Source organism: Arachis hypogaea, chromosome 2, assembly GCF_003086295.3.
Source record: "Arachis hypogaea cultivar Tifrunner chromosome 2, arahy.Tifrunner.gnm2.J5K5, whole genome shotgun sequence".
Classification (NCBI taxonomy): domain Eukaryota; kingdom Viridiplantae; phylum Streptophyta; class Magnoliopsida; order Fabales; family Fabaceae; genus Arachis; species Arachis hypogaea.
In genome coordinates this window covers 64,762,845-64,775,796 of record NC_092037.1, presented here as the reverse complement: position 1 = coordinate 64,775,796, position 12,952 = coordinate 64,762,845, and the positions used below count along the sequence as shown (strand labels likewise).

At 35.7% G+C, this 12,952-nt stretch overlaps 2 protein-coding genes across 2 annotated transcripts; both read left to right on the top strand.

Moving 5' to 3' along the window:
• Nucleotides 1–4,206: 4,206 nt before the first annotated feature.
• LOC112726292 (uncharacterized) lies at nt 4,207–6,729 on the top strand. Its single transcript, XM_025775630.1, has 5 exons — nt 4,207–4,902; nt 5,254–5,689; nt 5,753–5,845; nt 5,936–6,477; nt 6,571–6,729. The coding sequence occupies exons 1-5, from the start codon at nt 4,207–4,209 to the stop codon at nt 6,727–6,729; spliced, it is 1,926 nt and encodes a 641-aa protein (XP_025631415.1).
• A 2,105-nt stretch (nt 6,730–8,834) lies between these two features.
• On the top strand, nt 8,835–10,703 carry LOC112726282 (pentatricopeptide repeat-containing protein At1g11290, chloroplastic-like). Its single transcript, XM_025775619.1, has one exon. The coding sequence runs from the start codon at nt 8,835–8,837 to the stop codon at nt 10,701–10,703; it is 1,869 nt and encodes a 622-aa protein (XP_025631404.1).
• The last annotated feature ends 2,249 nt before the right edge of the window (nt 10,704–12,952 follow it).

Below are 12,952 nucleotides of genomic sequence, written 5' to 3'. Positions count from 1 at the left end.
GAATTCTTGCACATTTAACACTACACCTGTGCACCGATGCAGCGACTCTTACTCATTTGACACTATACGCGAGCCATACAACGCATTGCTTCCGGGCAACAACCTAACTTTAGTGCAATAACATCTTTGATCCATGTCATAAAGATTCCACTAAGTTTTTATGTTGGCTATCGAATGCCTAACACAACCCTCCTCCTTTGTTCGGGCTTGGGACCGGCTATGTACTACAGGTGTCACATAAGCGGAGTTAATTTATTCCAAAAAATAATATAGTATTTTAATTATATACTATATAGTCATATTCCAAGATAGTCAAATTTATCACCAAAAGATTAAATTGGTCACATTAGTTCCTAAAAGATAAAACGTAAGTCAAATTAGTCATTCTATCAGTTAGATAATAATGTATCACGTTAAGTGCCATATGACGTGATGACGTGAGAGGTTTATGCCACGTGTCACAAGATGATTAGTTGACGTGTCATCTGATATTTCATAAATTTATTTAGAGTCTAATTAGTCCTTGAAAGTACACACACAAGTCATTTTCATCCTTAAAATTTTAAAAATTAATCAAGTTAGTCTTTATATAAATCTCATATAATGTTAAATTTTTAATATTTTTTAATACTACTATTTTTAATGTCGTTTTTTAGACCTTAATAAACAAAATTCTCTTTACATAAAATAATAAAAATAATTAAATTATTACAAAGTTATTTTGTCATTGGTATTTTAAAATTTTACATTTTCAAATTTTACTTATTTGTAGTGAAATTTTTTCATTTAAAAAATTTTATCAAACTATTATTATTTATATACTTAAAAATATAATTATTTGAATCTCACTAAAATTTAATAATATAATAAAATTTAAATCTTTTAGATTTTTTAATTTATAATTTTGTTATTGTTTAATTTATGTGGTAAAATTTAATAATTGAAAAATCGATTTGTGAGATCACTTTGATTTTTTAATATCTTAATGTAGATTTTTTTAAATATAATTACTACTTAGTTATCACTATTTCTCTATGTCTTTTCAATTGTCAAATTTTTTAAAAGTTAATTTATTAAAAAGAATGTTAAACTAAAATAAATATAGAAAGATGAAAATAGAAAACTAATGATAGATTGGATTAAATTTTAGGTTAGATCCAAAAGATTAAAATTTTAAAAATAATTAATATATTTATTTAGTAAGATTCAAAAGATTAAAGCTTAGTATATAATTAATAATAATTTGATAAAAGTATCTATATAAAAAATTTTCATTAAAAAAATTAGAATTTGAAAATTTAAAATCGAAAAATACCAAAAATATAATTTTGTAATAATTTTATTATTTTTATTATTTTATTTGAAAAAAATTTTGTTTATTAAAATATAAAAAAATATAGTTAAAATTAATAGGATTAAAAAATATTAAAATTTAATATTATAAAAAATAAGAGAGGTTTATATAAGATCTAATTTATTCAATTTCTAAAATTTTAGAAATGAAAATGACTTATGTGTGTATTTTCAAAGACAAATTTAATTTTAAATAAATTTATGACATGTCAGATAGCACACGACAAACGTGGCATACTATGTGTCACTGACCTGACATATCAATTAATTATCTTGTGATACGTGATATTATTCTACCACTTCATCATGTCATGTGACACTTAACGTGACATGCTATCGTCTAATTAATAGAAGAATTAATTTAATTTACGTTTTATCTTTCAAGAATTAATATGACTATTGACTAATTTAATTTTTTGGGACTAATTTAAAGAATATATAATCTTTTTAGGAACAAATTTAACTATTAATTCTTAATTTAATTTTCTTTTCTATTAATGTTGTTCTATGAGCTAAGTCTCAGAGTGGTCCCTGAAGTTACACTCGTGCTTCATTGTAGTCCCTAAAATTATTAATTACCCAAATTGGTACCTAAAGTTAAACGCCGGGACTCAGTGTTGTCCTTCCGGCACATTTCCTCCAGGTGGCGTCATCGGAAAGCTGATGTGGCTAATTTGGTGACACGCGGGCAAGGCTAAAACGACGTAATTTTGATGGTGGCACGTAAATGGCCGAAAACGACGTCGTTTCACTCCAAAAGTTGGTTTTGAAGACTCCCCCATCAAACGTTAACGTAACGCATTGTCTTCCCTCCCTCAAAATACAACACAAATCCCTCCTCCCCTTTACTCATCAATGGCGGTGGTTGGATTGTGGTAACTGTTGCGATTTCTGTGGAGCACGACTGCTATATAGGATCGGATATCGTCATCTGCCTCAAACGAAGACTGTATCGAAGGCTTGTCTCTCTGAAAAAGGTAAGGAAAAAAGAAAAAATATAATGTGATATAAGGAATGCTCTGTTTTTTGTTAAGGTTGTTAGTTTAATCTCTTCAGTAGTTAGAAACGATTTTTTGGAGTGTTATCTGTGGGTATGCATGTTTGTGTTTCGCAATATTTGGCTAGGGTTTGATCGCAACTAGTTTTCTGAGTGGTTAGGCTAATGAAAGTGTTGACTGTATGAGGGCTGTTTGTCATGGGAAAATGCTATTTCTTATCTATTATGCTTCGCTGTATTTACAGTTAATGTGGTTTCTAACTTGTTAATATGGTTGTAGATGATGAGGTTGATCATGAAATTTTGTTTCTAAATTGCAGATGGGAGACCCTTGGATTACCATCATATTTCACCATGGAGGCTTATTCGTCACAGAGTTTGATGGAACTGTGAATTACAGTGGTGGACAGATTTCTGAGTTGTCAAGAGTTGACGTAGACACGGTGGATGTATTTTTTGTCCGAGACTACTATAAGACACTTGGTTATGTCAATGTGACTCATTTTTTGTGGCTGGTTCCTAATAGGCCATTGCAAAGTGGTCTTAGAGCTTTGACACATGACAAAGAGCTCATGGAGATGTGTTATGCTGCTCAGACCAACAAGGAAATTGTCCATATGTATTATGAACATGGGGTCTCTGAACCTGTGTTTGATGAGAAAACAGGACTAGCATCATCCAAAGGCAAAGAGTTAATAGTGCTACCAGACCGTATTCCACATATATACCCCAGCATCAATGTGACAGCCAATACAATTTCCACCACATCACCATCAATTCCAACCTCAGAACCAATGAACACCACAATTCCTACTCCAACAACAATCCCCCCAACTATGCCTACTGGTAAAGGTATTTCAGGACCAAAGCATAAAAGTCACACTACTGCAACTTCTGTTAGTTATTCTAAATCACCACCCAAAGAAATGGTAGCACCCACAGCTGCTGCTCCCACTGTTAAGCCCACCCCACTACCAAAAACAATGGCCAAACCCACAGTTGCTACTACTTCTAAGTCCAACCCAGGACCAAAAAGAACGGGCCAGTCCACTGCTGCTCCTACTACCAAGCCCAACCCACCACCAAAGTCAACGGCCCAGCCCACTTCAAAACCTCTAACGAGATCAATATCACAAAAATCAAGAAGGTCTGATATACCAAAGAAAGGCCCTCAAAAAGTAAAGAATGCAGCATTACATGCTAAGAGGTCTTTAACAAGATCAGCTGCAACTGGAACTTTTGGAAGAGCATCTGTTAAGGGAAAGGATCCTGAGACTGTGTTTGTTAGCTTATCTAGTGAGGAAGAATCTTCAGGCTCCCATGACAGTTATGACAGCGTAGAGGACGAACCGTATAGGCCTGCTGCTGATGATGTCTCTAGTGAGGAAGAAGAAGTGGTTGGGAAGAGATCAACTGGAAAGAAGAGTGATGCTAAAAAGAGGACTACAACAGATAAGGAAGAAGTTAATGAAAAGAGTTCAGTTATGCTTGAGGATGATGGGATTGTGTGTGCAGAGTCAGGGTCTGAAGATGATGAATTCTTCTTTGGTCCGATTCCTAAGGTTAGTGAAACGGGAGCATATTATGATGCTCAAGATGGAGCTTATCATGAATCTGATGGTGGAGAGTCTTGGCACTCTGAGGAAATGAAGACTCCACCGAACTCTGAGGATGAGTTAGATGAGGTTGAGTCAGATGAGGTGTTTCTGGTATTTAGGGAAGGAGGAAGGTTTGATGAGCTTAAACTAAAGGTTGGGATGAAATTTAATTCGAAGATGGAATTCAAAAAAGCTGTTCGTGAGTACTGTATCTAGGAGGGAAGGCGGATCTGGTGGAAGAAGAATGACAATTTAAGGATGAGGACTGTTTGTAAGGGAGAGGAGTGTGGCTGGGTACTATATGCTTCCTTGGACAGTGAGGGTAACTGCTGGCAGATCAAGACATTTATGGACGATCACACTTGTCCTAGAGAGACTAAGAACAGGCTAGCTAACAAGAAGTGGCTGGGTTGCAAACTGGTTAGAAAATTAAGAAAATATCCCAACCTTAGACATTGTGTAGCTGCCCAGTACTTTAAGAGCAAGTGCGACTTGGACCTCAACAAGTCTTCACTGACAAGGGCTCTAGGGGATGCTAGGGCCATAGTTTATGGAGATGCTGCTGCCCAGTATGGTATGGTTAGGGATTACGGGTTGACATTACTGAAAACTAATCCTGGCTCCACTGTTAGTATTGGTGTTACACCTCATCCCAATCCTGATAAAGATCCAACTTTTGATAGGATGTACATTTGTCTTGATGGGTTTAAAAGAGGGTTCAAGGCTGGTTGTAGACCACTTATAGGGTTGGACGGAGCATTTCTAAAAACAAAACATGGTGGTCAAATCCTCTCTGTAATTGGTCAAGACGTAAACAATCACATTTATGTGATTGCTTATGCAATAGTGTCCATCGAAAACACAGAGAATTGGCGATGGTTTCTGGAATTGCTGCACCAAGACTTGGGTGACTACAAGCAACATGGTTGGTGTTTTATTTCAGAAATGCAAAAGGTATGCATATCTATTGCTAGTTATCCTAAATAATAGTAGTGATTCTTAGATATATCTGCTGCTGAGTAGTGAATAATAGTAGTATAAATTGAATAATTGTTGTGTAATTGTTGAATTGAATATCTACTGGTTTATAAACACAAATCTGTTTACTCAGATTGAGTGATTGTTGTATGCTGCATAGTTGATGGTTGCATTATAGGGGGTAGTATCTGTGTACTCAGCTAAATTAAGGACCAAGTTGATGTCACTTACATAACTTTAGGGACCACTATGAGTTTATTAAAATAACATTAGGGACCTTTTTAAGGCTCGATTTGAAACTTTGTGACTGGCTTGTTGGATTTGCAGGGTTTAATTCATGCAATTCAGGATGTGTTCCCAAATGTCCATCACAAATTCTGTGTATGGCATTTATGGAGGAACTTCAACAAACAGTGGAAGGATAATCAGCTTAGAGGTTTGCTTTGGGAGTGTGCAAGGTCTACGACTCAAGAGGGATTTGTGGAAGGGATGAAAAAATTGGAAAAGCTAAATAAGGATGCTTGGACTTATCTATGCAAATGGCCAAAGAATTCATGGAGCAGGGCATTCTTCAGCATTGCACCAAAAATGGACAATATCTGCAATAATGCATGTGAGGTTTTTAACTCACGGATCAAGGACCCTAGAGCCAAGCCTATTATCACACTGTTGGAGGAGGTCAGGATGTACATCATGAGATCTATAGCCAGGAACAAGGTGAAGTTGAGGAACAATGACGGAATTCTACCTCCAATACAGAGAAGTAGGTTGGAAAAGATAAGAAAGGAATAAAAAAAATGAGTTCCCATGTGGTCTGGTGATGCAGATTACGAAATATTTGAAGTTCATGGGTGGCCTACAAATATGGCTGTGGACTTAGGCAAGAGATCATGCACCTGTGATTTTTGGCAACTAAGTGGTATGATTTTTTTATACATATTTTTTAATTTTTTTATTTTCGATTTACAGTTCGAATTTTGTTTATGTATGGCTGTGATGTTCTATTTAGGGATTCCATGTGTGCATTCATGTGCCGCTTTGGCCAGGGCTGGTAGAAGGCCAGATGAATTCTGTCATAGTTGGTTGACCATGGAAGCATACAACAACACCTATGGCTTCCATATAAATCCAATTCCTAGCCAGGCACTGTGGGAGAAATCACCTTATAATAGACCTCAAGCACCAAAGTTCAAGAAGAAGCCAGAACCAATCAAGAAGAAAAGAAGAAAGGATGCTGATGAGGAGCCAAGTAAAGGCAAGAAGCAGAAGACCTCAGTGAAGAGAGTTCATAAAAAAGGATATTGTCGCTATTGTGGTGAATCTGGTCACACAAAGAGGAACTGTCATAAGAGGGTTGTTGATGAAGAATCAGCTGCTGTGGCGGCGGCGGCTGCTACTGCTAATTCTGATGCTAATGGAGGTGAGGTCAATAATTCTGCTCCAACTGCTGTTGTAAATGGTGGTGATGCCCCAGCTGTGACACAGGATCAGGTTGAGATTCAGCTTGATCTTAGTCAGCCTATTATGTCAGAAACTGATGACTCGCAACAGGTGGGTAATATTATTTACCCATATATATACATGTATTATGGTCATACATTAATTTTTTTTAGTCACATTAAATTTTTGGTGTTTTATACATAGGTGCAACCACCTCCTGTTCGGCCATCCAAACTGCCTCCTAAGAGAAAGTTGTCCACACCCACTGCTACCACCCAACCAACCAGCACCCCATCTGCAAGCACTCCATCTCCTCCATCTGCAAGTACTCCATCTGCAAGCACTCTCCCAACAAGCAGTTAGCCTGCAAGCACTGAAACAGCAACGAATCTACCAGCAATGCGATTTGTGCCTAATCCAGGATTCAAGCCACCCAGAACCAAGAATTACTGACTTAGTTTTTTATATTTGGGGACAGTAGGGTGTCTTTAGTTGTCTGTTTTGCTGAAGTAATGTACTATTATGCTTTCTTGCTTACAATTCGAGTGTTGGAGATTGAAAACTTATGACACTTATGTTTTGAAAACTCTTATATAGTTGGTGACTATTGTTCTGGCTTTATAATGCCTTATTTTGGTGACTATTGTTCTAGCATTATAATGCCTTATTTTGGATGTAATCACTCCAATATGAAATATGAATTATGACTTTTTGAAGAGATCTGTGACAGATTTTTGGTTTTATTTTGCACTCTCATATGCAATTAACATGCTTTCCAAACACTATCAACTCCTATTTTATTGACAACGGTTATATTTTGGATGAATAAATTGGTAGTTCATCTTGTTTATCCAAATACCAACATATGCAAGCACACTAGTTTCAATCACTTAAAATTTCATTTCTTTCAAACAAACTGACAGGTACAACTACAGCAACAACATGCATAATTCATTTGTTTCTTCCCAGATACAATTGGCCAAACTGCCTATCTAACTTTAAGACAAGAATAGCTACTGTAACCAGCAGCATAAATACAAACACCAAAACTCCACCCACTTTTAGAACCCTAACTTCAGACTCTAATCTTCCAAGTTTTCAGGCAAACTTCATCTTCCATTCTTCATTGTCAATTAAAGGGCTTGCTCTACCATCACATGTGATCATATCTTCTTCAAGAATTTTATCAATCCACATAAACAAACCACACCACTTCTTGTCTACAGTTTGCACCAAGGTAAAAGAATCAACTAAATTTATATCCAAAATTACAGCAAACAACAACAACAACAACAACCACTTACATTGTAGTTTGGGCAACCAACGAAGGGTCTCCCTGGATTAGAATCCGTCATTGACCATCGCAGCACTGGTCTCAAACCGCATTTGCACCATTCTGGCAAACGCGAATCCCTGTTCCTGTTCATTCTTCTCATGATGCTTCCAAACGATCGTGGGTTGTTCGAGCTTCCAGCAGCATTACTCACGCTAGCCATTGTCGTCTGGGTATCAAGATGCTGTAGAGAAACCAATGGAAGAGACCAGAAGAGAAGAGAAGGGCACTGGAGGTTGATCTTCAGATTTGGGAATTAGGGACCAAATTGAGTCAATAAAATTCGTTCATCCACCTCAACTAGCCGTTATAATTGCTCGCGTGTCTCCAAATTAGCCACATCAGCTTTCCGATGACGCCACCTGGAGGAAATGTGCCGGAAGGACAACACTGAGTCGTGGCGTTTAATTTCATGTATCAATTTGGGTAATTAATAATTTTAGGGACTACAATGAAGCACGAGTGTAACTTCAGGGACCACTTTGAGGCTTAGCTCGTTGTTCTATTAACTCATATATGATGAATTAATAGTCAAATTAATTTCTAAAAGATGAGACGCTCTTTAAATTCGTTCATAAAAAAATAATCTTTCGTTATTCCATTTACAATTTCTGTCAACGATTAATAATGTAAAAATTAATTATACACATAATACATAATATGTCCAATAATATGTCCAATTAAACACTGATCAAATATATTTATAAAAATTTATTAATTTAATTAGAGGGTTATATTTTATATATGATTAATGTAATTTGAATGAAATAAATTAATAAATTTTCATTTAGAGATGTCAAATATCGGTTATATTCTCAATTAACTCTTCACAATTAAAGTTTTAGCAATAACCAAGTATCAATTGTTCTATTCACTATCCTTCAAAATTCTCTCTTTTCTTCATCACGATCATCGCAATGCCATTAAATTTCTTCATATTCTTCCTCTTTGCTTTCTTCACTCCCGTCACTTGAAATTCCCATACCACCATCATCTCCTTGCTCCCTTCAGTTCATGCCATGATCTTCCAACTTGGACAAAATCACATGCATATCCTACTCGTCCCAGTGCAATGTTGCATACCAGTGTCCCTGGTGCGTTCAACACAACCTTGGAGCATCTGGGACCCAACACAATGGCGTGGAATTTGGCAATGAAGTACCATGTTGACGAGGAATTGTTCTATTCAGCTTTTTTATTATACAAAAACATGAGAAAATTGGGCGTCCCCCATGACACTTTCACTCTTCCAATAGTGAACAGAGCCTTATCTTCGATGAGGATTGATGCTTCTCTTGGAAAAATGATCCATTGTGTAGCAATTCAAGTGGGTTTGGATGTGGATTTATATTTCTGCAATACCATGATTGAGGCGTATGTGAAATGCGAGTGTGTCGGTTATGCTTGCAACTTGTTCGACGAAATGCTGCAGAGAGATGTGGTTTCTTGGACATCAATGATTGCTGGGTATATATCTGAGGGACAACTTAGTGTGGCCTTTGATTTGTTCAACAAGATGAGGATCGAATTGGAACCGAATTCAGTAACGCTTGTTGTGATCATGCAAGCATGTTGTGCTTCGGAGATATTAAACGAGGGAGTTCAAATTCATGGGTATGCATTCAAGAGTGGATTGCTGATGGATTGGTCAGTGAAAAACTTAGTTTTGAGAATGTATGCTAGTAGAGTCAGCACGGAGGAAGTAGAACTTCTATTTAGTGAAGTAGACAGAACAGATGTGGCTTCTTGGAATGTCTTGATCTCATTTTTCACCTCACAAAGAGACATGACTAGAGTGCTTCGTTTGTTCAATGAAATGCACAGCTTAGAAGTGCGTCCATGGAACATCGAGACTTTAACAATAGTTATATCAGCACTTGCAAAGTCTGCATGTCTTTCCAAGGGTGAGGGTATGCATTGCTTAATCATAAAAACGGGGGTTTATGATGATATTTTGCTCACTTCTCTGCTAGATTTTTATGCAAAATGTGGAAGACTGGAAACATCTGTTCAGCTGTTCAGAGAAATCCGTTGTAAAAGTAACATCACTTGGGGTGCTATGATGTTAGCTTTCATTCAAAATGGTTCTTTTGTAGACGCCATATCTTTATTCCAGCAAATGCAAGCCAAAGATCATGATATTGCCCCAGAAATATGGAGAAACCTAATCGATGCATATGCAAACCTGGGAGCTTTGAAATCGGGTAAAGTCGTCCATGGCAACCTCATAAAGGACTTGTTAAATGGACCTGTAAAAGGTAATGTTCACCTTGAAACCTCAATCTTAAACATGTACTTGAGAGGTGGCAACATGTCTTCGGCAAAAGCATGTTTTGATAGGATGCCCATCAAAGATGTCGTAGCATGGACAACGATGATTGAAGGACTTGGCTCTCATGGTTTTGGTCTTGAGGCATTAACATATTTCAATTTAATGATGCAGGAACGAGTGCAGCCGAATCATGTTACCTTCTTGAGCTTACTTTCTGCTTGCAGCCACTCTGGTCTGGTTACTGAGGGCTGCAATATTTATTATTCTATGAAATGGGGTTTCGGCATTGAACCCAATTTGGATCACCACACTTGCATGGTGGATCTTTTAGGTCGAAACGGAATGCTCAATGAAGCCTTAGCCATAATATTGAAGATGATAGTTTTGCCTGATAGCAGAATTTGGGGTGCACTTCTATCTGCTTCAAGAGTTTATGGAAACAGAAGATTTGGAGAATATGCAGCAGAAAGGCTTTTGGAGCTAGAACCTCACAATGCTGGATATTATACTCTGTTGAGTAACATAAAAGCTAGTGTTGGAAGCTGGAATGAGGTTGAAGAGATGAGGAGAATGATGAGTGAAAAGGATCTAAAGAAGAAACCCGGGTGGAGCTGCATTGAGGTCAATGGGGTCATTCAAGGATTTGTTTCTGGTGATATATCACACACTGAATCAGAAGAGGTTTATGAGACACTGGGAAGATTAAGTAGAGCTATTCAGGAGTTTGGGTGAGATGTTTTTAAGCAGTTTATGAAGGCATTTAGGTTTTTAGCTATACCTTTTGGCTTATAACTAAATTCAAACCAGTTCATGTAACCCATTGGTAACTTGGTAAGTACAACTTCCAGTTAAGAAAATCGACTATTTTTTTTGCTGTTTGAAAAATTTTTATACGTAAGAGTCACACATTTAATAAGTGTTTCAGCCTTTCAGGGACATCCACAATAATTCATTTTGAAGGGCACATGATAGGACAAATATTAGTAGAAATTTTAGCTCGTGCCTCATTGAAAAAGGTCCATGACTCGCAATTTTGAATCTATTTTGGGTTAAATTCAGTCCATCTCTGATGCATTTAAAGGAAGTATGGAAGGGCGATGATACAACACAACATACACTCTTTTTTTTTTTTTTTTTGTTAGCGTTTTGTGTCTTTTTTTTTTTGGTGACTTAGCGTTTTGTGTCTTTGAATTCTTGGGAGAAGCTCCAGAATTTAAGGATTTTTTATAATTTTTTTTTAGTTCTAGGTTTTAGTTTTGTTTAATTGTAGTTTTTAGTTTATAATTTTTTGTTTTGTTACTTTAATTTTTTAGAATTTCTTGTTACTTTTTCTATTAGGCTGTTTTACTTCATGATCCTTTGTTGAATTTTCCTTTTTTTTTTAATAAATTTGATGTTTTATGTTTTAGAGGAGTGCTATACATACAAGTCATTTTTGTTTACAAGTCTTACAAGTTGGGCCTAATACGCGCGTTACAGAAGAAGAAGTTGGGCCTAACACGTACGTTACAGAAGAAGAAGAAGAAGCGTGAATATAAATGACTTGTATGATTTGTATGGAAAAGCGTTCTCTCTTTGCCTTCGATCTCCTTCTGTTTTTTTCGATTTTCATGGTTTCTGAAATCAAGCTTTGAAATCGTTTTGAAGATGATGGAACTTCAGAAATACACCCGAACGATTACAAAAATACACCAAAACGATTATAGAAATACATCCAAAGGATTACAAAAATACACCCAAACAGCTACAGAAATAAACCAAACAATTACAGAAATACATTCAAAGGATTATAGAAATACACCTAAAGAATTTAAGAAATACACCCAATATAGGGAGAGACAGTATATTTCTTCTTGAAATCAATACACCCAAAGAATTATAGAAATACACCCAAAGGATTACAAAAATATACCCAAAGAATTTAAGAAATACACCCAAAATTCGTTGAAGTACACCTTATGCATAATTCAGAACTCTTTCTCTTTTTCCTCCTCATCTTCTGCTGCTGCTTCTTCTTCTTCAAAAACGATTTCAGAGGTTGATGTCAAAAAACAATGGAAACCGAGAATAACGAAGAAAGAAAACAAAGAGAAAAGCACATAAATGAAGAAGAAGAACAGGAAGAGGAAGAAGAACGTGTAGCAAGAAGAAGAAGAAGAAGAAGAAGGAGAAAGAGAAGGCAAGAAACGTACCTTGAATAATGTTTCTTCATTTTTTCTGGTGATTTTAATGAAGGAGAAAGAGAAAACGAAAAGAGGAGAAAAAATTTTAATAAAAAAAGAGGAAGGAAGAGAAGAAAAAGAGACACAGAGAAAGAAGAAGAAGAGGAAGAGGAAGCACGGAGAAAGAAGAAGAAGAAAAAGAGGTACCAAAAAAAACGTAAAACGGCGTGTTTATAAATGACTTGTATGACTTGTATAGAAAATCACTTGTATTTGGAGAATTACTCTATGTTTTATTATTGCTTGTTGGAGATGTTATTATTACTTTCTTAAATTATATGTAGTTATAAATTATACTAATTTTTATAATTTTTGAAGTTTTATGTTTATGTACTTTAGATGCTTGATAACTTGACAAAATACGTGAACTAGTTAATTAATCTTATTTTCATTTATGCTAATATTTTACTAAATTCAATTAGTAATTTGGTTAGAACTTGTGGATTAGAGTTAATTAAACCAAGTTAACTTTTCTCAATTTGTAGTGGTTGATGAATTGGATTTGCTCTTTATAATTATCGTATTGTGGTTAGTGACAAGGATATTGTTCTTTAACCCTCAACCCTTGCCAAGATCTTTTATAACTTGAATTTGTTTTTATTTTCCTAGTTAATTACCTTAATTGCTTCTAGTTTAATTCCTTTTAACATTTAGTTATTGCTTGCTCCTTTAATTTCTTGCTATTTAAATTCAATAATTGTGATCAAACTCCTAATTTCTTCGTAACCGATGGTTGAGCACTCTATTGTGATTCTAAAA

Bases quoted from the DNA above. Each gene is read 5' to 3' on its own strand.
- LOC112726282 (XM_025775619.1), top strand. From the start codon at position 8,835: ATGGCGTGGAATTTGGCAATGAAGTACCATGTTGACGAGGAATTGTTC.
- LOC112726292 (XM_025775630.1), top strand. From the start codon at position 4,207: ATGAGGACTGTTTGTAAGGGAGAGGAGTGTGGCTGGGTACTATATGCT. The intron at 4,903-5,253 runs GTATGCATATCT...TTGGATTTGCAG, and splicing joins TTATTTCAGAAATGCAAAAG to GGTTTAATTCATGCAATTCA. The intron at 6,478-6,570 runs GTGGGTAATATT...TTTTATACATAG, and splicing joins AAACTGATGACTCGCAACAG to GTGCAACCACCTCCTGTTCG.